The following is a 27,197-nucleotide window of genomic DNA, read 5'->3' as shown; positions in this document are numbered from 1 at the left end:
CATATGCTAGTTCTGTCTGCATATGATCGTGTACTGGGTACGGCAACCATTGAGCAAGACTTTTGGTCCCAAATGGTTAGACTTTGTTGTGACCTTGCTTACCAAAGAAAGGTGCTAAGTTTATGCTCTAGTCATACATTGTGGCAAACAATGGTTATAACCCCACATTATGCAGTAAAGACTTCTGGGAAAGTCGGGCATGATGTTCAGGGTGCTTCCCACAGCGGGCAGCATAACAGAGGCATTGTCTCCCTGTTTACATCTTGATAGACAGATTTGCATATTTGCATATTCTTCCCATGTTCCCTTGCAGTGGAGCAACGATGGCTGTATAAGTCTCCACACACCTGAGAAGGTGGTCTCTCCCTAAGGATAGACGTTATCCCCACAATCTGGTCTCTCGGCCTCTCACTTCTACCAAATCAGTTCTCTCTAGGCTGCGCTGATGAAGTCCAAACAGACAGAAATGGTGCCGTCCGTAGCTGAGAAACTGATTTGGTTATAACCTCGCACATGCAGTGAAGACTTCTGGGAAAGTCGGGCATGATGTTCAGGTTGCTTCCCATAGAGGGCAGCATAACAGAGGCACTGTCTTCCTGTTTCCATCTTGGGAAACAGATTTGCATAGTCTTCCCATTGTGGAAAAAGTCATGAGGAGGGGATTTATTATTCCTATTATGTTAGAAACTGCACAGTCCAGTCACATGAATGTGACCACCTGTAAAAATCCAAAATAACCACCTTTGGCAGAGCGGACCGCTGCGAGACGTGCAGGAAGAGAGGGGATGTTGTGATGATGTCACTGGGATGTTGAGCCATGCCGACTCCAGTGCCGTGGTCAGTTGCGCTAGGTTACGCGGTTGAGCATCCATGGCGCGAACAAGCCCGATCGTGGTGGTCCCACAGATTCTCAATAGGGTTCAAGTCTGGGGAATTTGCTGACAAGGGAGTACGGTAAACTCATCCTGTTGCTCCTCGAACCACGCACGTACACTGCGAGCTTTATGACACGTCGCATTGTCCTGCTGGTAGATGCCATCATCCTGAGGAAAAACAATTCACATGTAGGGGTGAACATGGTCTGCAAGGATAGATGCATACTTGTGCTGATCCATCGTGCCTTCCACAATGATGAGTGCACCCAGATGGCTGATGACACGTGCCTTCTGCCATTGGTTATTTAACGTTGACATCAAAAGTAGGCGGTGGTCACATTAATATGACTGGACTGTGTAATATAAAAAAAAAGTCTAAATTTTTTGCAATTTTTTTCTGCTTTCTTTTCCTTGGCCTGAAGATTTATTATCATTTACAATCTCTTACGACAACGTCAAACTTTTGTAATAGACTTTTCTCACCAAGGGACTCAAAGTTCAAAGAGCAGTGTGGAGTAGGGGAGTTAGTGACATCCATACTGGTATCCACCCCCAACACCCACAGGGGTAATTTTTTTTTACAGGATTAAGTGCAACTCCAGGGAACAAGGGATCAAGACTGGAATGGGAAATGCCTTGTGTCTTGATAAAAATAGAAACTATAGAAATTTAAAGTACTTTTTCAAAAAATTTCCTAGAAATATGATTCTAAAAAAAAAAAAAAAACAGCCTGGCAAGAATTCAACATGAATTTTGAACAAGAGAATAACTTTGCTGGTGACATATTATATAACACAACACTAAGCAAAAAGACCTGGGAATTGATTTGGCTGTATCAAACGATCACAAAGTAAACTTTAGCAGTTGATGCCAGTGAGCTGCTGCCAAAGCAAATAAAATCAGGAGAAATAGAGACTGTGCATGTGACGGATTTCACTGGACTGTCCTCTAGATGGTGTCATAGGTATAGGATAGAGTTACAGTGAGCACGCTTGACCACTAGTCTATTTAACCATGACATAGACCCAGTGGTTTATGACATATGATTTTCTACTTTTATATATATATTCTAGGGACAGGAGGTGATTTAGAACTTTTATTTATTTTATATTTTTATTATATATTTTTAAAGCTTTTTTTTTTTTTTTTTTTTTTTTTTACTATTTTATTCCCCCCCGGGGGCTTGAACCTGCGGTCACTTGATTGCAAGTCCCATAGACGGCAATACAACTGTATTGCCGTCTATGGGACATTCTGTCTATTAGTATTACGGCTGGTCATAGAGACCAGCCGCAATACTAATATAGCAGTGACAGGCCTGGGAGCCTCATTAGGCTCCCGGCTGTCACCCGAACAGGTCGGCTCCTGCGATATCGCCGCGCAGGAGCCGGCCTGCAACTTTTCTCCCCGGGGGAGAAGGGGCCACCGATACTGACCCGGCATCCGCTGTACTAGAGAGGCGGATGCCGGCACGGGATAGACGCCGGGGCCTGAGACATCGCTGCGCTCCTCTGCCCTGCATGGAGCCAGCGGCGGGGGGACGGAGGAGCGGAATAGCATCGCCGCTGCTGGCTTCATGCAGGGCAGAGGAGCGCAGCGATGTCTCAGGCCCCAGCACCTGCATCTATCCCTTGCCGGCATCCGCCTCTCTATTACAGCGGATGCCAGGCGCCACATTCAGACTATAAGACGCACCCTTCTTTTCCCCAAAAATTTTGGGGAAAAAAAGTGCGTCTTATAGTCCGAAAAATATGGTACTTTTTTCAGCAATGCTATGATTAAGGGATGTCACATCCCGAAACGCGTTAGATGCAGTTTTAAATCTTCTTCACTTTGTATCTTCTATCTTTTTGCACTATGTTGTATATATTTTTTAATTTTGCTATGAAATAAACACTAAGTTTTATGGAAGTGGGGTAGTGGAGACGCCCATCCTTTTGTTTTCTCCATGAAGTATTTGTACTTGGCAGCCATTTAGATAAATGGTTATTCATATACGTAACACACGACTGGCTGGAGAGCTGCTTATAGAAGGGGGATACTAAGCCGGGAGCCCCTTCTACCCATTGTATCCATGTCATATTATAGAGCTATGCCCTGAAAGGAGAACCCCACCAATATATAGTGGATATAAGTAACCTACTGACTTGGATATTTTAATGTCACACATTTTATCAGACGATTCTAGAGTTGCAGCCAGAACAAAGGTTAGCACGATGTGACTCTTTGTCAAGTGCGTAATAGAGTTTCGATGGGAATGGAATTACTTTATTAGGATCAATAAAAAGTCATATAAAGACGTTTAGGAATCAAGGAAATTGTTATATTTTAACCATTCAAGGACTATTTTTGGCCCTTGTGGATTTTTATAGATTATTATTGTTATTAATGGATGGGAACACCTTTTAATGAGAGATTGTTTTTGCCAAAATGAACTGTAACTCCAATCATTAGACCTAGATTTTGGTTATATAATACAGGCATATAAATCCTGCTCGGAATCCCAATATCGGTGCTCCTGCCTCTCCTACTTGCATCCATTGTTCCTCTTAGTGCGACATTGCTCACAGTTGTCACTTTATACTAACTATACCTACCAGTCAAACTTTGGCTGGATCTACTCGGCCAGTCAGTGCTTGGAGATGCAGAACCAATCAGATTGGTGCCTCATTGTCCAATCCTGAGCTGAGGCAGGGTATTTCAACTTAGAATTTAGATGTGGCCATTGCCAGTGATTACGTTTGTATTTTGGTGCTATGTTTTCAACTGATTCCCTGGTTATTGATTTTGCCTTGTTCTCCTGATTATAAGATCTCTTTTTGATTTGGCTTTGTCCGTGAACCCTGACTTGGACTCTGGTATTCCTTTGCTATTGATTCGGATATTCATGTGCTCCTGGGTTTTGACTCTGCCTTGTGTGTTGTTCTCTCGCAGCTGTAGAGTTTCTGATTTGATTTTTAGTGCACCTGTTTTCTGGCATCTTGTCTTGGGGTTGCAACCTAGGTTCCGAAGCAGCCAACTTCACGCTACTTTGTGGCAGGCTCTGGAGAATACCTTGGATCAACCTTAGGCTCTATGAACTAACTATGTGTTGGATTATAGGTAGCTTGCTTGACTTACTGTCTTTTATCCTGTCAGCTAGCTGCTACAAATTAGGAAATTGCTTACGTTAGGTTCACACTAGTGTCACCATCGGGGGGCCCAAACAATGGAAAGGTGACAGGGACACCGCTGAGGCCTGTGATCGGGCTTAAGCCATGACACTGGCACACTGAATGTCATGATGCTCAGCGTGCTTATGTGACTGCTGTGGGCCTATCACAGCCTTCAGTGGTGAATGTGGGCTGATAACATCACGAGTAGAATGCCCGACACTGTAAAGAAGCCTAAAAGAGGCAACAGAAGGTATGAGTGTCTTTTATTTTTTTTTTCACATCCTCTAGATTTCCACCTATTACACTCGGAAGAGATCCCAGAGTGTAATAATCTACACAATACATGTGGAGACAACCATATTGTTCATCTGAAATGAATCCCAAAATGTTTTATTTATTGAAAAACCGAACAATTTGGAATATTTGGCTCAACCTGGCCTATGCTGAAACAGTTTGCCTATCTCTGTGCTCCATAAGTCATATGTTACATGCAGATTATTAGTATTCAAGTGCAGAACTTTACATGTTTTCCACTCTTATAAGCCAAGTGGATGCCATGACATCATTATGCACATCTTCCATAGACTGCACTATACTACACAGCCTGTTGTCATCTTCACACACTCAGACATTGACATTGGGGTTTCTACTTCAAAAGCTTGCTATGTGGCCCCTCTGGTCTGTAGAAGTCTGGGCAGTTGGGTGAGGGGCTAGGGACCTGGCGCTCAGTTTAGGAGTACCTGCTCTGCTCTGTAGGAGTCCCGGAGGAAAATATGTGCTGAGAAATAACTGAACTGAAATAACTAGGAGACAGGAGCAAGATGGGGCTACATTTTGGATTTGGTTATTTCTCCATTAGTTGCCCAGCAATAACCTACAGCCCTCTTTCAAAATGGGTAGTAAGTTTTTCCTTGTGCTAGCCTGTGTCAATATCCCCAATTACGACATTGAGTGGGGTTTAGAAAGGACCACTAGAAATGCCCGAGAGGCTCCAAAGCATAGACAAGCAGGCCCGGGTTCAGAGACAGAGGTCAGGAAAACAAGGAAAGTCGTAAGTAGTGACCATAGTCAGATAGGCAAAGGGTCAGGTAACACTACAGTGCTTTACAGTCCTCCGAAAAGGTTAGCGATCTCCAGACAATACCAATAGACAAACAGTACCCAAAATCTCCACATACTACCTAGATAACTAATAGCTGTTACAATCTTTAGTAAATAACAAAAAGCATGAACATTAAGAGAAAGCTGCCAGTAATGTATCTATATTTCTAGGGATGAGCTCAGCGACACAATCATGGCCGATAACTTACATCAATATGGATGGAAATTACACCAAGAGACTCACAAGAGTGGATGAAGTAATGACAGAAGACGTCAACTATACTGATACAATGTTACTGACAACGACATCTCCAGATTCAGATACATCACAAATGGTAACATCTCTAGAATCTGAAACATCACAGATGATAACAAATACAGATTTTGACACATCACAGACGGAAACATCTCCAGAATTGGATACATCACAGATCATAATAACAACTCTAGACTTTGATACATCACAGGCGGTAACATATCCAGAATCTGATACTTCAGAGGTCATTACATCTCCAGAATCTGATACATCCCAGATGGTAACATCTCCAGAACCTCATACGTCACAGACAGTAACATCTCCAGAATCCGATGCATCACTTACAGTAATACCTCCAGAATATGATACACCACATACAGTAATATCTCCAGAATCTGATACATCACAGATGGTAATATCTCCCGAATCTGATACAATACATACAGTAACATCTGCAAAATCTGATACATCACAAACAGTAACATCTCCAGAATATGATGAATCACAGATGGTAACATCTCCAAAATATGGTATATCACAAACGGTAACATCTGTAGAATCTGATACATCACATACAGTAACATCTCCAGAATCTGATACATCACATACAGCAACATCTCCAGAATATGATACATCACATACAGCAACATCTCCAGAATATGATACATCAAATATAGTAACATCTCCAGAATCCCATACATCACAGACTGTAATATCTCCAGTATCTGATACATCAAAGACAGTAACATTTCCAGAATCTGATATTACAGAGTCTGTAACATCTCCAGAATCTGCTAAATCACATACAGTAACATCTCCAGAGTATGATACATCAAATACAGTAACAACTCCTGAAACTGATACATCAAATACAGTAACAACTCCAGAATCTAATACATCACTGACAGTAACATCCCCAGAATCTGATACATCACATACAGTAACATCTCCGGAATATGAAACATCACAGATGGTAAAATCTACAGAATCTGCTACATCAAATACAGTAACATTTCCAGAATATGATACATCCCATTCAGTAACATCTCCTGAGTATGATACATCAAATACAGTAACAACTCCTGAAACTTATACTTCAAGTACAGTAACAACTCCAGAATCTGATACATCACATACAGTAACATCTCCAGAATCTGATACATCACATACAGTAACATCTCCAGAATATGATACATCACAGAGGGTAACATCTCCAGAATATGATACATCAAAGAGGGTAACATCTAAAGAATCTGATACATCACATACAGTAACATCTCCAGAATATGAATCATCAAATACAGCAACAAATCCAGAACCTCATACACCACAGACAGTAACATTTCCAGTATCAGATACATCACATACAGTAACATATCCAGAATATTCTACATCTGATACCGTAACATCTCCAGGATCTGATACGTCACATATGTCAACATCTCCAGTATTTGATAAGATACTGACAGTCACATTTCCAATTTTTGATACACTGCATACAGTAACATTTCCAGAATCTTCTACATCTGAGACAGTAACATCTCCAGAATTTTCTATTTCTGAGACAGTAACATCTCCTGTTACTGATACACCACAGACAGCAACATCTCCTCTATCTGATACATCACACATGGTAACATCTCAAGATTCTAATACATCACATACAGTAACCTCTCCAAAATCTGATACATCAGATACGGTAACCTCTCCAGAATCTGATACATCACATACAGTAACCTCTCCAGAATATGATACATCACAAACAGTAACCTCTCCAGAATATGATGTGTCACAAAAAGTGACCTCTCCAGAATCTGATAAATCACAAACAGTAACCTCTCCAGAATATGATACATCACAGAGGGTAACATCTCCAGAATATGATATATCACAGAGGGTAACATCTCCGGAATCTGATACATCAAAAACAGTAACATCTTTGGTACCTAATACATCATATACAGTAACTTCTTCAGAATCTCATACATCACAGATCATAACATCTCCAGTATCTGATACATCGCAGATCGTAACATCTCCAGAATCTTACATTTCTGAGTCCATAACATCTTCAGAATCTAATACATCACAGACGATAACATCTCCAGATTCTGATACTTCAGAGACAGTAACATCTGTAGTAACTGATACAACTCAGATAGTAACATTTCCTGTACCTGATACATCACATACAGTGACATCTCCAAAATCTGTTGCATCAGAAACAGTAAAATCTCCAGATTCTGTAACTTGGCAGACATCTCCACAATCTCATACATCACAAACGCTAACATCTCTAGCATCACATACTTCACAGATATTAACATCTGCAGAATATGATACATCACAGACAGTAACATCTCCAGTATCTGATAGAATCCAGACCGTCACATTTCCAATTTTTGATACACTGCATACAGTAACATCTCCAGAATTTTCTAAATCTGAGACAGTAACATCTCAAGATACTGATACATCACAGAAAGTAACATCTCCTCTATCTGATACAGCACAGATGGTAACATCTCCAGAATCTGATACATCACAAACAGTAACTTCTCCAGAATCTGATAGCTCACATACAGTAACTTCTCCAGAATATGATACATCACATACAGTAACCTCTTCAGAGTCTGATATATCACCTACAGTAACCTCTCCAGAATCTGATACATCACCTACAGTAACATCTCCAGAACATGATACATCACATACAGTAACATCTCAAAAATATGATACATCACAAACAGTAACCTCTTCAGAATCTGATACAGCTCATACAGTAACATCTCAAAACTATGATACATCACAAACAATAACATCTCCAGAACATGATACATCACAATCAGTAATATCTCCAGAATCTGATACATCACATACAGTAACATCTCAAAAATATGATACATCACAAACAGTAACCTCTTCAGAATCTGATACAGCTCATACAGTAACATCTCAAAGATATGATCCATCACAAACAATAACCTCTCCAGAATCTGATACATCACATACAGTAACATCTCCAGAACATGATATATCACAATCAGTAACATCTCCAGAATCTGATACATCACCTACAGTAACATCTCCAGAACATGATATATCACAATCAGTAACATCTCCAGAATCTGATACATCACCTACAGTAACATCTCCAGAATATGATACATCACCTACAGTAATATCTCCAGAATACGATACATCACAAACAGTAACCTCTCCAGAATCTGATACATCACATTCAGTAGCATCTCCAGAATATGATACATCACAAACAGTAACCTCTCCAGAATATGATACATCACCTACAGTAACATCTCCAGAATCTGATACATCACCTACAGTTACATCTCCAGAATATGATACATTACAGACAGTAACATCTCCAGAATCTGATAGCTCACATACAGTAACATCTCCAGAACATGATACATCACAATCAGTAACATCTCCAGAATCAGATACATCACATACAGTATCATCTCCAGAATATGATACATCACAAACAGTAACATCTCCAGAATATGATACATCAGATACAGTAACCTCTTCAGAATCTGATACATCACAAACAGTAACATCTCAAAAATATGATACATCACAAACAATAACCTCTCCAGAATCTGATACATCACCTACAGTAACATCTCCAGAACATGATACATCACAATCAGTAACATCTCCAGAATCTGATACAGTGCCTACAGTAACATCTCCAGAATCTGATACATCACAAACAGTAACATCTCCAGGATCTGATACATCACAAACAGTAACCTCTCCAGAATCTGATACATCACCTACAGTAACCTCTCCAGAATCTGATACATCACCTACAGTAACATCTCCAGAATATGATACATCACAAACAATAACCTCTCCAGAATATGATACATTACAGACAGTAACATCTTCAGAATCTGATAGCTCACATACAGTAACTTCTCCAGAATCTGATAGCTCACATACAGTAACTTCTCCAGAATATGATGCATCACATACAGTAACCTCTTCAGAATCTGATACAGCTCATACAGTAACATCTCAAAAATATGATACATCACAAACAATAACCTCTCCAGAATCTGATACATCACCTACAGTAACCTCTCCAGAACATGATACATCACAATCAGTAACCTCTCCAGAATATGATACATCACAAACAGTAACATCTCCAGAATATGATACATCACATACAGTAACCTCTTCAGAATCTGATACATCACAAACAGTAACATCTCAAAAATATGATACATCACAAACAATAACCTCTCCAGAATCTGATACATCACCTACAGTAACATCTCCAGAACATGATACATCACAATCAGTAACATCTCCAGAATCCGATACATCACATACAGTAACATCTCCAGAATCTGATACATCACAATCAGTAACATCTCCAGAATATGAAACATCACAAACAGTAACCTCAGCAGAATCTGATACATTACAGACAGTAACAAGTCCAGAATATGATACATCACAAACAGTAACATCTCCAGGATCTGATACATCACAAACAGTAACCTCTCCAGGATATGATACATCACCTACAGTAACCTCTCCAGAATCTGATACATCACAAACAGTAACATCTCAAAAATATGATACATCACAAACAATAACCTCTCCAGAATCTGATACATCACCTACAGTAACATCTCCGGAACATGATACATCACAATCAGTAACATTTCCAGAATCTGATACATCACATACAGTAACATATCCAGAATCTGATACATCACATACATTAACCTCTTCAGAATCTGATACATTACAGACAGTAACATCTCCAGAATCTGATACATCACATACAGTAACCTCTCCAGAATCTGATACATCACCTACAGTAACCTCTCCAGAATCTGATACATCACCTACAGTAACATCTCCAGAATATGATACATCACAAACAATAACCTCTCCAGAATATGATACATTACAGACAGTAACATCTTCAGAATCTGATAGCTCACATACAGTAACTTCTCCAGAATATGATACATCACATACAGTAACCTCTTCAGAATCTGATACAGCTCATACAGTAACATCTCAAAAATATGATACATCACAAACAATAACCTCTCCAGAATCTGATACATCACCTACAGTAACATCTCCAGAACATGATACATCACAATCAGTAACCTCTCCAGAATATGATACATCACAAACAGTAACATCTCCAGAATATGATACATCACATACAGTAACCTCTTCAGAATCTGATACATCACAAACAGTAACATCTCCAGAATATGAAACATCACAAACAGTAACCTCACCAGAATCTGATACATTACAGACAGTAACAAGTCCAGAATATGATACATCACAAACAGTAACATCTCCTGGATCTGATACATCACAAACAGTAACCTCTCCAGGATATGATACATCACCTACAGTAACCTCTCCAGAATCTGATACATCACAAACAGTAACATCTCAAAAATATGATACATCACAAACAATAACCTCTCCAGAATCTGATACATCACCTACAGTAACATCTCCGGAACATGATACATCACAATCAGTAACATTTCCAGAATCTGATACATCACATACAGTAACATCTCCAGAATCTGATACATCACATACATTAACCTCTTCAGAATCTGATACATTACAGACAGTAACATCTCCAGAATCTGATACATCACATACAGTAACCTCTCCAGAATCTGATACATCACATACAGTAACATCTCCAGAATCTGATACATCACAATCAGTAACATCTCCAGAATATGAAACATCACAAACAGTAACCTCACCAGAATATGATACATTACAGACAGTAACAAGTCCAGAATATGATACATCACAAACAGTAACATCTCCAGGATCTGATACATCACAAACAGTAACCTCTCCAGGATATGATACATCACCTACAGTAACCTCTCCAAAATCTGATACATCACAAACAGTAACATCTCAAAAATATGATACATCACAAACAATAACCTCTCCAGAATCTGATACATCACCTACAGTAACATCTCCGGAACATGATACATCACAATCAGTAACATCTCCAGAATCTGATACATCACATACAGTAACATCTCCAGAATCTGATACATCACATACAGTAACCTCTTCAGAATCTGATACATTACAGACAGTAACATCTCCAGAATCTGATACATCACACTCAGTAACATCTCCAGAATATGAAACATCACAAACAGTAACCTCACCAGAATCTGATACATTACAGACAGTAACAACTCCAGAATATGATACATCACAAACAGTAACATCTCCAGGATCTGATACATCACAAACAGTAACCTCTCCAGGATATGATACATCACCTACAGTAACCTCTCCAGAATCTGATACATCACTTACAGTAGCCTCTCCAGAATATGATACATCACAAACAGTAACCTCTCCAGAATTTGATACATCACCTACAGTAACATCTCCAGAATATGATACATCACGAACAGTAACCTCTCCAGAATCTGATACATCACATACAGTAACATCTCCAGAATATAAAACATCACAAACAGTAACCTCACCAGAATATGATACATCACATACAGTAACCTCTCCAGAATCTGATACAGTGCCTACAGTAACATCTCCAGAATCTGATACATCACAATCAGTAACATCTCCAGAATATGAAACATCACAAACAGTAACCTCACCAGAATCTGATACATTACAGACAGTCACCTCTCCAGAATATGATACATCACAAACAGTAACCTCTACAGAATTTGATACATTACAGACAGTAATAACTCCAGAATATGATACATCACAAACAGTAACATCTCCAGGATCAGATACATTACAGACAGTAACTTCTCTAGAACATGATACATCACATACAGTAACCTCTTCAGAATCTGATACAGCTCATACAGTAACATCTCAAAAATATGATACATCACGAACAATTACCTCTCCAGAATCTGATACATCACAATCAGTAACATCTCCAGAATCTGATACATCACATACAGTAACATCTCCAGAATATGATAAATCACAAACAGTAACCTCTCCAGAATATGATACATCACATACAGTAACCTCTCCAGAATATTATACATCACAAACAATAACCTCTCCAGAATCTGATACATCACATACAGTAACATCTCCAGAACATGACACATCACAATCAGTAACATCTCCAGAATCTGATACATCACATACAGTAACTTCTCCAGAATCTGATAGCTCACATACAGTACCTTCTCCAGAATATGATACATCACATACAGTAACCTGTTCAGAATCTGATACAGCTCATACAGTAACATCTCAAAAATATGATACATCACAAACAATAACCTCTGCAGAATCTGATACATCACCTACAGTAACATCTCCAGAACATGATACATCACAATCAGTAACATCTCCAGAATCAGATACATCACATACAGTAGCCTCTCCAGAATCTGATACATCACAATCAGTAACATCTCCAGGATATGATACATCACAAACAGTAACCTCTCCAGAATCTGATACATCACATACAGTAACCTCTTCAGAATCTGATACATTACAGACAGTAACATCTCCAGAATCTGATACATCACATACAGTAACCTCTCCAGAATCTGATACATCACATACAGTAACATCTCCAGAATCTGATACATCACGATCAGTAACATCTCCAGAATATGAAACATCACAAACAGTAACCTCAGCAGAATCTGATACATTACAGACAGTAACAACTCCAGAATATGATACATCACAAACAGTAACCTCTCCAGGATATGATACATCACCTACAGTAACCTCTCCAGAACATGACACATCACAATCAGTAACATCTCCAGAATCTGATACATCACACACAGTAACATCTCCAGAATATGATAAATCACAAACAGTAACCTCTCCAGAATCTGATAAATCACAAACAGTAACCTCTCCAGAATATGATACATCACAAACAGTAACATCTCCAGAATATGATACATCACCTACAGTAACCTCTCCAGAATATGATACATCACATACAGTAACATCTCCAGAATCACAGACTTCACAGATCATAACATCTCCAGATTCTGATACTTCAGAGACAGTAACATCTGTAGTAACAAATACAACACAGACAATGACATCGCCAGAATCTCGAACATCAGAGATGATAACATCTCCCGAATTTGATACATCACACACGGTAACATTTCCAGAATCCAATACATCACATACAGTAACATCTTCAGAACTTGATACATTACAGACAGTAACATCCCTTGTTTTTGATACATCACACACAGTAACATCTCCAGAATCTGATACATCACATACAGTAACATCTCCAGAATATGATACATCACAGAGGGTAACATCTCCAGAATATGATACATCAAAGAGGGTAACATCTAAAGAATCTGATACATCACATACAGTAACATCTCCAGAATATGAATCATCAAATACAGCAACAAATCCAGAACCTCATACACCACAGACAGTAACATTTCCAGTATCAGATACATCACATACAGTAACATATCCAGAATATTCTACATCTGATACCGTAACATCTCCAGGATCTGATACGTCACATATGTCAACATCTCCAGTATTTGATAAGATACTGACAGTCACATTTCCAATTTTTGATACACTGCATACAGTAACATTTCCAGAATCTTCTACATCTGAGACAGTAACATCTCCAGAATTTTCTATTTCTGAGACAGTAACATCTCCTGTTACTGATACACCACAGACAGCAACATCTCCTCTATCTGATACATCACACATGGTAACATCTCAAGATTCTAATACATCACATACAGTAACCTCTCCAAAATCTGATACATCAGATACGGTAACCTCTCCAGAATCTGATACATCACATACAGTAACCTCTCCAGAATATGATACATCACAAACAGTAACCTCTCCAGAATATGATGTGTCACAAAAAGTGACCTCTCCAGAATCTGATAAATCACAAACAGTAACCTCTCCAGAATATGATACATCACAGAGGGTAACATCTCCAGAATATGATATATCACAGAGGGTAACATCTCCGGAATCTGATACATCAAAAACAGTAACATCTTTGGTACCTAATACATCATATACAGTAACTTCTTCAGAATCTCATACATCACAGATCATAACATCTCCAGTATCTGATACATCGCAGATCGTAACATCTCCAGAATCTTACATTTCTGAGTCCATAACATCTTCAGAATCTAATACATCACAGACGATAACATCTCCAGATTCTGATACTTCAGAGACAGTAACATCTGTAGTAACTGATACAACTCAGATAGTAACATTTCCTGTACCTGATACATCACATACAGTGACATCTCCAAAATCTGTTGCATCAGAAACAGTAAAATCTCCAGATTCTGTAACTTGGCAGACATCTCCACAATCTCATACATCACAAACGCTAACATCTCTAGCATCACATACTTCACAGATATTAACATCTGCAGAATATGATACATCACAGACAGTAACATCTCCAGTATCTGATAGAATCCAGACCGTCACATTTCCAATTTTTGATACACTGCATACAGTAACATCTCCAGAATTTTCTAAATCTGAGACAGTAACATCTCAAGATACTGATACATCACAGAAAGTAACATCTCCTCTATCTGATACAGCACAGATGGTAACATCTCCAGAATCTGATACATCACAAACAGTAACTTCTCCAGAATCTGATAGCTCACATACAGTAACTTCTCCAGAATATGATACATCACATACAGTAACCTCTTCAGAGTCTGATATATCACCTACAGTAACCTCTCCAGAATCTGATACATCACCTACAGTAACATCTCCAGAACATGATACATCACAATCAGTAACATCTCCAGAATCTGATACAGTGCCTACAGTAACATCTCCAGAATCTGATACATCACAAACAGTAACATCTCCAGGATCTGATACATCACAAACAGTAACCTCTCCAGAATCTGATACATCACCTACAGTAACCTCTCCAGAATCTGATACATCACCTACAGTAACATCTCCAGAATATGATACATCACAAACAATAACCTCTCCAGAATATGATACATTACAGACAGTAACATCTTCAGAATCTGATAGCTCACATACAGTAACTTCTCCAGAATCTGATAGCTCACATACAGTAACTTCTCCAGAATATGATGCATCACATACAGTAACCTCTTCAGAATCTGATACAGCTCATACAGTAACATCTCAAAAATATGATACATCACAAACAATAACCTCTCCAGAATCTGATACATCACCTACAGTAACATCTCCAGAACATGATACATCACAATCAGTAACCTCTCCAGAATATGATACATCACAAACAGTAACATCTCCAGAATATGATACATCACATACAGTAACCTCTTCAGAATCTGATACATCACAAACAGTAACATCTCAAAAATATGATACATCACAAACAATAACCTCTCCAGAATCTGATACATCACCTACAGTAACATCTCCAGAACATGATACATCACAATCAGTAACATCTCCAGAATCCGATACATCACATACAGTAACATCTCCAGAATCTGATACATCACAATCAGTAACATCTCCAGAATATGAAACATCACAAACAGTAACCTCAGCAGAATCTGATACATTACAGACAGTAACAAGTCCAGAATATGATACATCACAAACAGTAACATCTCCAGGATCTGATACATCACAAACAGTAACCTCTCCAGGATATGATACATCACCTACAGTAACCTCTCCAGAATCTGATACATCACAAACAGTAACATCTCAAAAATATGATACATCACAAACAATAACCTCTCCAGAATCTGATACATCACCTACAGTAACATCTCCGGAACATGATACATCACAATCAGTAACATTTCCAGAATCTGATACATCACATACAGTAACATATCCAGAATCTGATACATCACATACATTAACCTCTTCAGAATCTGATACATTACAGACAGTAACATCTCCAGAATCTGATACATCACATACAGTAACCTCTCCAGAATCTGATACATCACCTACAGTAACCTCTCCAGAATCTGATACATCACCTACAGTAACATCTCCAGAATATGATACATCACAAACAATAACCTCTCCAGAATATGATACATTACAGACAGTAACATCTTCAGAATCTGATAGCTCACATACAGTAACTTCTCCAGAATATGATACATCACATACAGTAACCTCTTCAGAATCTGATACAGCTCATACAGTAACATCTCAAAAATATGATACATCACAAACAATAACCTCTCCAGAATCTGATACATCACCTACAGTAACATCTCCAGAACATGATACATCACAATCAGTAACCTCTCCAGAATATGATACATCACAAACAGTAACATCTCCAGAATATGATACATCACATACAGTAACCTCTTCAGAATCTGATACATCACAAACAGTAACATCTCCAGAATATGAAACATCACAAACAGTAACCTCACCAGAATCTGATACATTACAGACAGTAACAAGTCCAGAATATGATACATCACAAACAGTAACATCTCCTGGATCTGATACATCACAAACAGTAACCTCTCCAGGATATGATACATCACCTACAGTAACCTCTCCAGAATCTGATACATCACAAACAGTAACATCTCAAAAATATGATACATCACAAACAATAACCTCTCCAGAATCTGATACATCACCTACAGTAACATCTCCGGAACATGATACATCACAATCAGTAACATTTCCAGAATCTGATACATCACATACAGTAACATCTCCAGAATCTGATACATCACATACATTAACCTCTTCAGAATCTGATACATTACAGACAGTAACATCTCCAGAATCTGATACATCACATACAGTAACCTCTCCAGAATCTGATACATCACATACAGTAACATCTCCAGAATCTGATACATCACAATCAGTAACATCTCCAGAATATGAAACATCACAAACAGTAACCTCACCAGAATATGATACATTACAGACAGTAACAAGTCCAGAATATGATACATCACAAACAGTAACATCTCCAGGATCTGATACATCACAAACAGTAACCTCTCCAGGATATGATACATCACCTACAGTAACCTCTCCAAAATCTGATACATCACAAACAGTAACATCTCAAAAATATGATACATCACAAACAATAACCTCTCCAGAATCTGATACATCACCTACAGTAACATCTCCGGAACATGATACATCACAATCAGTAACATCTCCAGAATCTGATACATCACATACAGTAACATCTCCAGAATCTGATACATCACATACAGTAACCTCTTCAGAATCTGATACATTACAGACAGTAACATCTCCAGAATCTGATACATCACACTCAGTAACATCTCCAGAATATGAAACATCACAAACAGTAACCTCACCAGAATCTGATACATTACAGACAGTAACAACTCCAGAATATGATACATCACAAACAGTAACATCTCCAGGATCTGATACATCACAAACAGTAACCTCTCCAGGATATGATACATCACCTACAGTAACCTCTCCAGAATCTGATACATCACTTACAGTAGCCTCTCCAGAATATGATACATCACAAACAGTAACCTCTCCAGAATTTGATACATCACCTACAGTAACATCTCCAGAATATGATACATCACGAACAGTAACCTCTCCAGAATCTGATACATCACATACAGTAACATCTCCAGAATATAAAACATCACAAACAGTAACCTCACCAGAATATGATACATCACATACAGTAACCTCTCCAGAATCTGATACAGTGCCTACAGTAACATCTCCAGAATTTGATACATCACAATCAGTAACATCTCCAGAATATGAAACATCACAAACAGTAACCTCACCAGAATCTGATACATTACAGACAGTCACCTCTCCAGAATATGATACATCACAAACAGTAACCTCTACAGAATTTGATACATTACAGACAGTAATAACTCCAGAATATGATACATCACAAACAGTAACATCTCCAGGATCAGATACATTACAGACAGTAACTTCTCTAGAACATGATACATCACATACAGTAACCTCTTCAGAATCTGATACAGCTCATACAGTAACATCTCAAAAATATGATACATCACGAACAATTACCTCTCCAGAATCTGATACATCACAATCAGTAACATCTCCAGAATCTGATACATCACATACAGTAACATCTCCAGAATATGATAAATCACAAACAGTAACCTCTCCAGAATATGATACATCACATACAGTAACCTCTCCAGAATATTATACATCACAAACAATAACCTCTCCAGAATCTGATACATCACATACAGTAACATCTCCAGAACATGACACATCACAATCAGTAACATCTCCAGAATCTGATACATCACATACAGTAACTTCTCCAGAATCTGATAGCTCACATACAGTACCTTCTCCAGAATATGATACATCACATACAGTAACCTGTTCAGAATCTGATACAGCTCATACAGTAACATCTCAAAAATATGATACATCACAAACAATAACCTCTGCAGAATCTGATACATCACCTACAGTAACATCTCCAGAACATGATACATCACAATCAGTAACATCTCCAGAATCAGATACATCACATACAGTAGCCTCTCCAGAATCTGATACATCACAATCAGTAACATCTCCAGGATATGATACATCACAAACAGTAACCTCTCCAGAATCTGATACATCACATACAGTAACCTCTTCAGAATCTGATACATCACAAACAGTAACATCTCAAAAATATGATACATCACAAACAATAACCTCTCCAGAATCTGATACATCACCTACAGTAACATCTCCAGAACATGATACATCACAATCAGTAACATCTCCAGAATCTGATACAGTGCCTACAGTAACATCTCCAGAATCTGATACATCACAAACAGTAACATCTCCAGGATCTGATACATCACAAACAGTAACCTCTCCAGAATCTGATACATCACCTACAGTAACCTCTCCAGAATCTGATACATCACCTACAGTAACATCTCCAGAATATGATACATCACAAACAATAACCTCTCCAGAATATGATACATTACAGACAGTAACATCTTCAGAATCTGATAGCTCACATACAGTAACTTCTCCAGAATCTGATAGCTCACATACAGTAACTTCTCCAGAATATGATGCATCACATACAGTAACCTCTTCAGAATCTGATACAGCTCATACAGTAACATCTCAAAAATATGATACATCACAAACAATAACCTCTCCAGAATCTGATACATCACCTACAGTAACATCTCCAGAACATGATACATCACAATCAGTAACCTCTCCAGAATATGATACATCACAAACAGTAACATCTCCAGAATATGATACATCACATACAGTAACCTCTTCAGAATCTGATACATCACAAACAGTAACATCTCAAAAATATGATACATCACAAACAATAACCTCTCCAGAATCTGATACATCACCTACAGTAACATCTCCAGAACATGATACATCACAATCAGTAACATCTCCAGAATCCGATACATCACATACAGTAACATCTCCAGAATCTGATACATCACAATCAGTAACATCTCCAGAATATGAAACATCACAAACAGTAACCTCAGCAGAATCTGATACATTACAGACAGTAACAAGTCCAGAATATGATACATCACAAACAGTAACATCTCCAGGATCTGATACATCACAAACAGTAACCTCTCCAGGATATGATACATCACCTACAGTAACCTCTCCAGAATCTGATACATCACAAACAGTAACATCTCAAAAATATGATACATCACAAACAATAACCTCTCCAGAATCTGATACATCACCTACAGTAACATCTCCGGAACATGATACATCACAATCAGTAACATTTCCAGAATCTGATACATCACATACAGTAACATATCCAGAATCTGATACATCACATACATTAACCTCTTCAGAATCTGATACATTACAGACAGTAACATCTCCAGAATCTGATACATCACATACAGTAACCTCTCCAGAATCTGATACATCACCTACAGTAACCTCTCCAGAATCTGATACATCACCTACAGTAACATCTCCAGAATATGATACATCACAAACAATAACCTCTCCAGAATATGATACATTACAGACAGTAACATCTTCAGAATCTGATAGCTCACATACAGTAACTTCTCCAGAATATGATACATCACATACAGTAACCTCTTCAGAATCTGATACAGCTCATACAGTAACATCTCAAAAATATGATACATCACAAACAATAACCTCTCCAGAATCTGATACATCACCTACAGTAACATCTCCAGAACATGATACATCACAATCAGTAACCTCTCCAGAATATGATACATCACAAACAGTAACATCTCCAGAATATGATACATCACATACAGTAACCTCTTCAGAATCTGATACATCACAAACAGTAACATCTCCAGAATATGAAACATCACAAACAGTAACCTCACCAGAATCTGATACATTACAGACAGTAACAAGTCCAGAATATGATACATCACAAACAGTAACATCTCCTGGATCTGATACATCACAAACAGTAACCTCTCCAGGATATGATACATCACCTACAGTAACCTCTCCAGAATCTGATACATCACAAACAGTAACATCTCAAAAATATGATACATCACAAACAATAACCTCTCCAGAATCTGATACATCACCTACAGTAACATCTCCGGAACATGATACATCACAATCAGTAACATTTCCAGAATCTGATACATCACATACATTAACCTCTTCAGAATCTGATACATCACATACAGTAACCTCTTCAGAATCTGATACATCACATACAGTAACCTCTTCAGAATCTGATACATTACAGACAGTAACATCTCCAGAATCTGATACATCACACTCAGTAACATCTCCAGAATATGAAACATCACAAACAGTAACCTCACCAGAATCTGATACATTACAGACAGTAACAACTCCAGAATATGATACATCACAAACAGTAACATCTCCAGGATCTGATACATCACAAACAGTAACCTCTCCAGGATATGATACATCACCTACAGTAACCTCTCCAGAATCTGATACATCACTTACAGTAGCCTCTCCAGAATATGATACATCACAAACAGTAACCTCTCCAGAATTTGATACATCACCTACAGTAACATCTCCAGAATATGATACATCACGAACAGTAACCTCTCCAGAATCTGATACATCACATACAGTAACATCTCCAGAATATAAAACATCACAAACAGTAACCTCACCAGAATATGATACATCACATACAGTAACCTCTCCAGAATCTGATACAGTGCCTACAGTAACATCTCCAGAATCTGATACATCACAATCAGTAACATCTCCAGAATATGAAACATCACAAACAGTAACCTCACCAGAATCTGATACATTACAGACAGTCACCTCTCCAGAATATGATACATCACAAACAGTAACCTCTACAGAATTTGATACATTACAGACAGTAATAACTCCAGAATATGATACATCACAAACAGTAACATCTCCAGGATCAGATACATTACAGACAGTAACTTCTCTAGAACATGATACATCACATACAGTAACCTCTTCAGAATCTGATACAGCTCATACAGTAACATCTCAAAAATATGATACATCACGAACAATTACCTCTCCAGAATCTGATACATCACAATCAGTAACATCTCCAGAATCTGATACATCACATACAGTAACATCTCCAGAATATGATAAATCACAAACAGTAACCTCTCCAGAATATGATACATCACATACAGTAACCTCTCCAGAATATTATACATCACAAACAATAACCTCTCCAGAATCTGATACATCACATACAGTAACATCTCCAGAACATGACACATCACAATCAGTAACATCTCCAGAATCTGATACATCACATACAGTAACTTCTCCAGAATCTGATAGCTCACATACAGTACCTTCTCCAGAATATGATACATCACATACAGTAACCTGTTCAGAATCTGATACAGCTCATACAGTAACATCTCAAAAATATGATACATCACAAACAATAACCTCTGCAGAATCTGATACATCACCTACAGTAACATCTCCAGAACATGATACATCACAATCAGTAACATCTCCAGAATCAGATACATCACATACAGTAGCCTCTCCAGAATCTGATACATCACAATCAGTAACATCTCCAGGATATGATACATCACAAACAGTAACCTCTCCAGAATCTGATACATCACATACAGTAACCTCTTCAGAATCTGATACATTACAGACAGTAACATCTCCAGAATCTGATACATCACATACAGTAACCTCTCCAGAATCTGATACATCACATACAGTAACATCTCCAGAATCTGATACATCACGATCAGTAACATCTCCAGAATATGAAACATCACAAACAGTAACCTCAGCAGAATCTGATACATTACAGACAGTAACAACTCCAGAATATGATACATCACAAACAGTAACCTCTCCAGGATATGATACATCACCTACAGTAACCTCTCCAGAACATGACACATCACAATCAGTAACATCTCCAGAATCTGATACATCACACACAGTAACATCTCCAGAATATGATAAATCACAAACAGTAACCTCTCCAGAATCTGATAAATCACAAACAGTAACCTCTCCAGAATATGATACATCACAAACAGTAACATCTCCAGAATATGATACATCACCTACAGTAACCTCTCCAGAATATGATACATCACATACAGTAACATCTCCAGAATCACAGACTTCACAGATCATAACATCTCCAGATTCTGATACTTCAGAGACAGTAACATCTGTAGTAACAAATACAACACAGACAATGACATCGCCAGAATCTCGAACATCAGAGATGATAACATCTCCCGAATTTGATACATCACACACGGTAACATTTCCAGAATCCAATACATCACATACAGTAACATCTTCAGAACTTGATACATTACAGACAGTAACATCCCTTGTTTTTGATACATCACACACAGTAACATCTCCAGAATCTGTTACACCAGAGACAGTAACATCTTCAGATTCTGTAACCATGCAGACTGTAACATTTCCAGAATCTCATACATCCCAAACGGTAACATCTCTAGCATCAGATACTTCACAGATAATAACATCTCCAGTACCTGATATGTCACAGACTGTAATATTTCCAGTATCTGATACATCACAGACAGTAACATCTCCGGTATCTGATAAGTTACAGACAATTACATTTCCAATATCTTATACGTTGCATACAGTGAAAACTCTAGAATCGCATACATCACAGATGGTAACATCTCTAGAATCTCATACATCACAGTTGGTAACATTTCCAGTATCAGTTACATCACCAACATCTACTACAACCGAAACACCAACCTCTACTACAACCGAAACACCAACATGTACTACAACCGAAACACCAACCTTTACTACAGCCGAAACACCAACACCAACTGCAACCAAAACACCAACATCTACTACTAACAAAATACCAACATATACTACAACTGAAACATCAATCTCTGCTACAACCGAAACACCAACCTCTACTACAACTGAAACACCAATCTCTACTACAACTGAAACACCAACATCTACTACAACTGAAACACCAATCTCTACTACAACCGAAACACCAACCACTACTACAACCGAAACACCAACATCTACTACAGATGAAACACCAACATCTACTACAACCGAAACACCTACATCTACTACAACAGAAAGACCAACATCTACTACAACAGAAAGACCAACATCTACTACAACTGAAACACCAATCTCTACTACAACCGAAACACCAAACTCTACTACAACTGAAACACCAACATCTACTACAACCGAAACACCAACCTCTACAACAACCAAAACACCAACATCTACTACAACAGAAAGACCAACATCTACTACAACAGAAAGACCAACATCTACTACAACTGAAACACCAATCTCTACTACAACCGAAACACCAAACTCTACTACAACTGAAACACCAACATCTACTACAACCGAAACACCAACCTCTACAACAACCAAAACACCAACATCTACTACAACAGAAAGACCAACATCTACTACAACCAAAACACCAAACTCTACTACAACCGAAACACCAATCTCTACTACAACCAAAACACCGACCTCTACTACAACCGAAACACCAATCTCTACTACAACCAAAACACCGACCTCTACTACAACCGAAACACCAACATCTACTACAACCAAAACAACAACCTTTACTACAACCAAAACACCAACATCTACTACAACATCAACCATTACGAGTCCTACCACAATCACCTCAACTACCAAGACCACCATTTCTACCACCAAGGAAATAAGTAAGTACTAATACAAATCCTTTTAGAATCATTATTATGAATTTTTAATTTCATAAAATGTAAATTCTGTAATTTTCAGTTGAGCGGTTTTCGGCCTCCCTCTCCCTTAGTTAATGGGAGTTGTTTTTGTGATATCTATGGACTATGCGCTCCATTTTTCAAGATCCATGAAAAATCTTTAAATCTACTACGATCTTAGAAGGATAGTGATTAGAGATGAGCGAACAGTAAAATGTTCGAGGTTCGATATTCGTTTCGAGTAGCCCCTCAATATTCGACTATCGAACCCTATTATAGTCTATGGGGGTTAAATGCTCGTTTCAGGGGTAGGCAACGTTCGATCAAATTATACTTACCAAGTCGACGAGTGAAGGTCGGGCTGGATCCTCCGAGAAGTCTTCTCCTTACAGTATCCCCGCGGCATCTTCCAGCTCTGAATTCACTCTGCCAGGCATCGGGCCTGGGCAGAGCCGACAGCGCATGCCCGCACTACAAGCGGGCATGTGCAGTCGGCTCTGCCCAGGCCCGATGCCTGGCAGAGTGAATGAAGAGCCGGAAGACGCCATGGGGAAGCTGCACGTAGAAGACTTCTAAAGGTAGGAGAAGAACCAGCGTTGATTGGCCGACTGTATAGCATTCGGCCAATCAATGCTGGTTCTGCATCGAACTTTTACATTCGAACAGCGAGTGGTACTCGATCGAGTACGAGTATTTCGAATACCGTAGCATTCGATGGAATACCTACTCGATCGAGTACTACTCGCTCATCTCTAATAGTGATATGTCCCCAAATGGTGTGCGTTGTGGTGCAGACCTGACCTACTTAATTTGGAAGCGTCCAAGTTTACATAGATTTTGGGCTGATATATGAATATTTTTGAATCATACATAAACATTTGAACAACTTTTGTGTCATTAGCAAATTTTGTAAAATAGTTTATTAACAAATTATGGTTCCTTTCTGTGAAATCTTGAATGAAATCCACTCTCTCTGTATTATTTATTATTTATCACTTTGTTTTTTCATTGAGTACGGATGGCGGGGTGCCCCTGTACAACACAGAGAAGCTGAGGATGGGTGGGGGCTCAATCTATGGATACGTTAACGTGGAGGAATTTGGAGATGATTGCTCCACAAAATATCCTGATTCCGCCCCCCAAAGTTTTCAATGAAAGGCAGTGACAAACGCTTTTCTCTGAATAAAGAAGGGCCCTGCTCAATCTTGCTGTTAGGATGGGATCCCGCAGATTTGCCTTCCGGCGCACAGCGCCACCTGCGGGCCAATCCAACCCTCGCTCCCGGCGGCGTGCAGTGAAGTCTCTGGAGACTAAGACTCAGTTTTCTCCGACTGAGCATGCTCGGACTTTTTGGAGTCGCTCACAGCCTAAGTGCCAGTTCTCCCCGACTGAGCATGAGCGGTGAGGTCATGGCCACCGCCTCTATTGGGTGGGGACTTCCCTTTAAAAGGAGTGAGTCGACGCCCGCCCGGTGCTCACACTTTATCTGAAATTTACTAGTCCTAATGACAGTAGTCCCAGGGAGAGTCTCCAGTGTTCATGCAGGTTGCAGTATAGGGAGCTTTTAGACAGACCAGTAAATCCTGAATGTACTGACAGCTCTACACCAAGGCCTAGAGCAATAGACATTGTTCCAGCCTGTGGAGCTGCAGCAGGTTTGGTTTCCCATATAGCCGTGCCCGCCCTGTCTAACACTGTTGGAAGCTCCTAGCTGTGTGCAGGAGCTCTCCTAGCTGCTGCAGGGGATTATGTTTGTCGCTGACCTGGGGTGAGTGTTAACCCTGGGCAGCTGTCTTGTTTGTTTCCAGCCTGTTCACATTCGGAGCTGCACTGTCATTTACTCAGTGAGATTAACTGGTGAACTTGTGTTGCTCCCAGTTCACACTGTGCTGTACCGCCGTACTGTTGCATATTGACATACAGCCGCCCATAGGGCCTGTGGACCTCGCTGCAGTGCCTTTGCAGTCCAAGAGGTTCTGCGGTTTAAAAATATTATTTTTATATAAATACCCAGAACCATAACACTTGCCTTAGTTTTCACAGCCGATTCAGCATTAGCCCCATTGTATCTGAGGCTCATCATGTGCAAAACTGGGTTGGAAGGCCTTCTCAAACTCTTGTTTAAATTTCACTACGTGAACCAGCCCTAACAGTCATATTATAGGCATGAAAAATCCTAGAACGGTGGTTCTGGTGTCCTATAAATGCTCAAATATCCTAACTGTGTTTTAAACTTGTGATAATTCCTGAAAAAGTACAGGTAGAATTTTGAATCTTTCATATGACACCAGAATGTGTTTGTAAGTTTTATGAAATATCTCCCATAACGTTATTATGAACTTATGGAGGTCACAATGTGAAAAAAAATTGAGCTCCATTATCAGACCAATGGTTTTAGTCCCGCTTCTTGTGA

The 27,197-nt window shown here is 38.8% G+C and overlaps 1 protein-coding gene across 1 annotated transcript in view; it reads left to right on the top strand.

Annotated features, from left to right (window-relative positions):
- Positions 1-5,346: 5,346 nt before the first annotated feature.
- The window catches only part of LOC142204429 (uncharacterized), a 38,528-nt gene continuing 16,677 nt past the window's right edge, over positions 5,347-27,197 (top strand). Inside the window, exons 1-4 of the mRNA XM_075275740.1 lie at positions 5,347-5,931; positions 7,381-7,971; positions 14,536-15,126; positions 22,681-24,766. Coding sequence (XP_075131841.1) covers positions 5,347-5,931; positions 7,381-7,971; positions 14,536-15,126; positions 22,681-24,766 — 3,853 coding nt within the window. The remainder of the gene's footprint in view (positions 5,932-7,380; positions 7,972-14,535; positions 15,127-22,680; positions 24,767-27,197) is intronic.

This window comes from Leptodactylus fuscus, chromosome 5 (genome assembly GCF_031893055.1).
Source record: "Leptodactylus fuscus isolate aLepFus1 chromosome 5, aLepFus1.hap2, whole genome shotgun sequence".
Lineage (NCBI taxonomy): Eukaryota > Metazoa > Chordata > Amphibia > Anura > Leptodactylidae > Leptodactylus > Leptodactylus fuscus.
The sequence above is the reverse complement of the archived record's forward strand: the minus strand, read 5'-3'. Positions and strand labels throughout refer to the sequence as shown.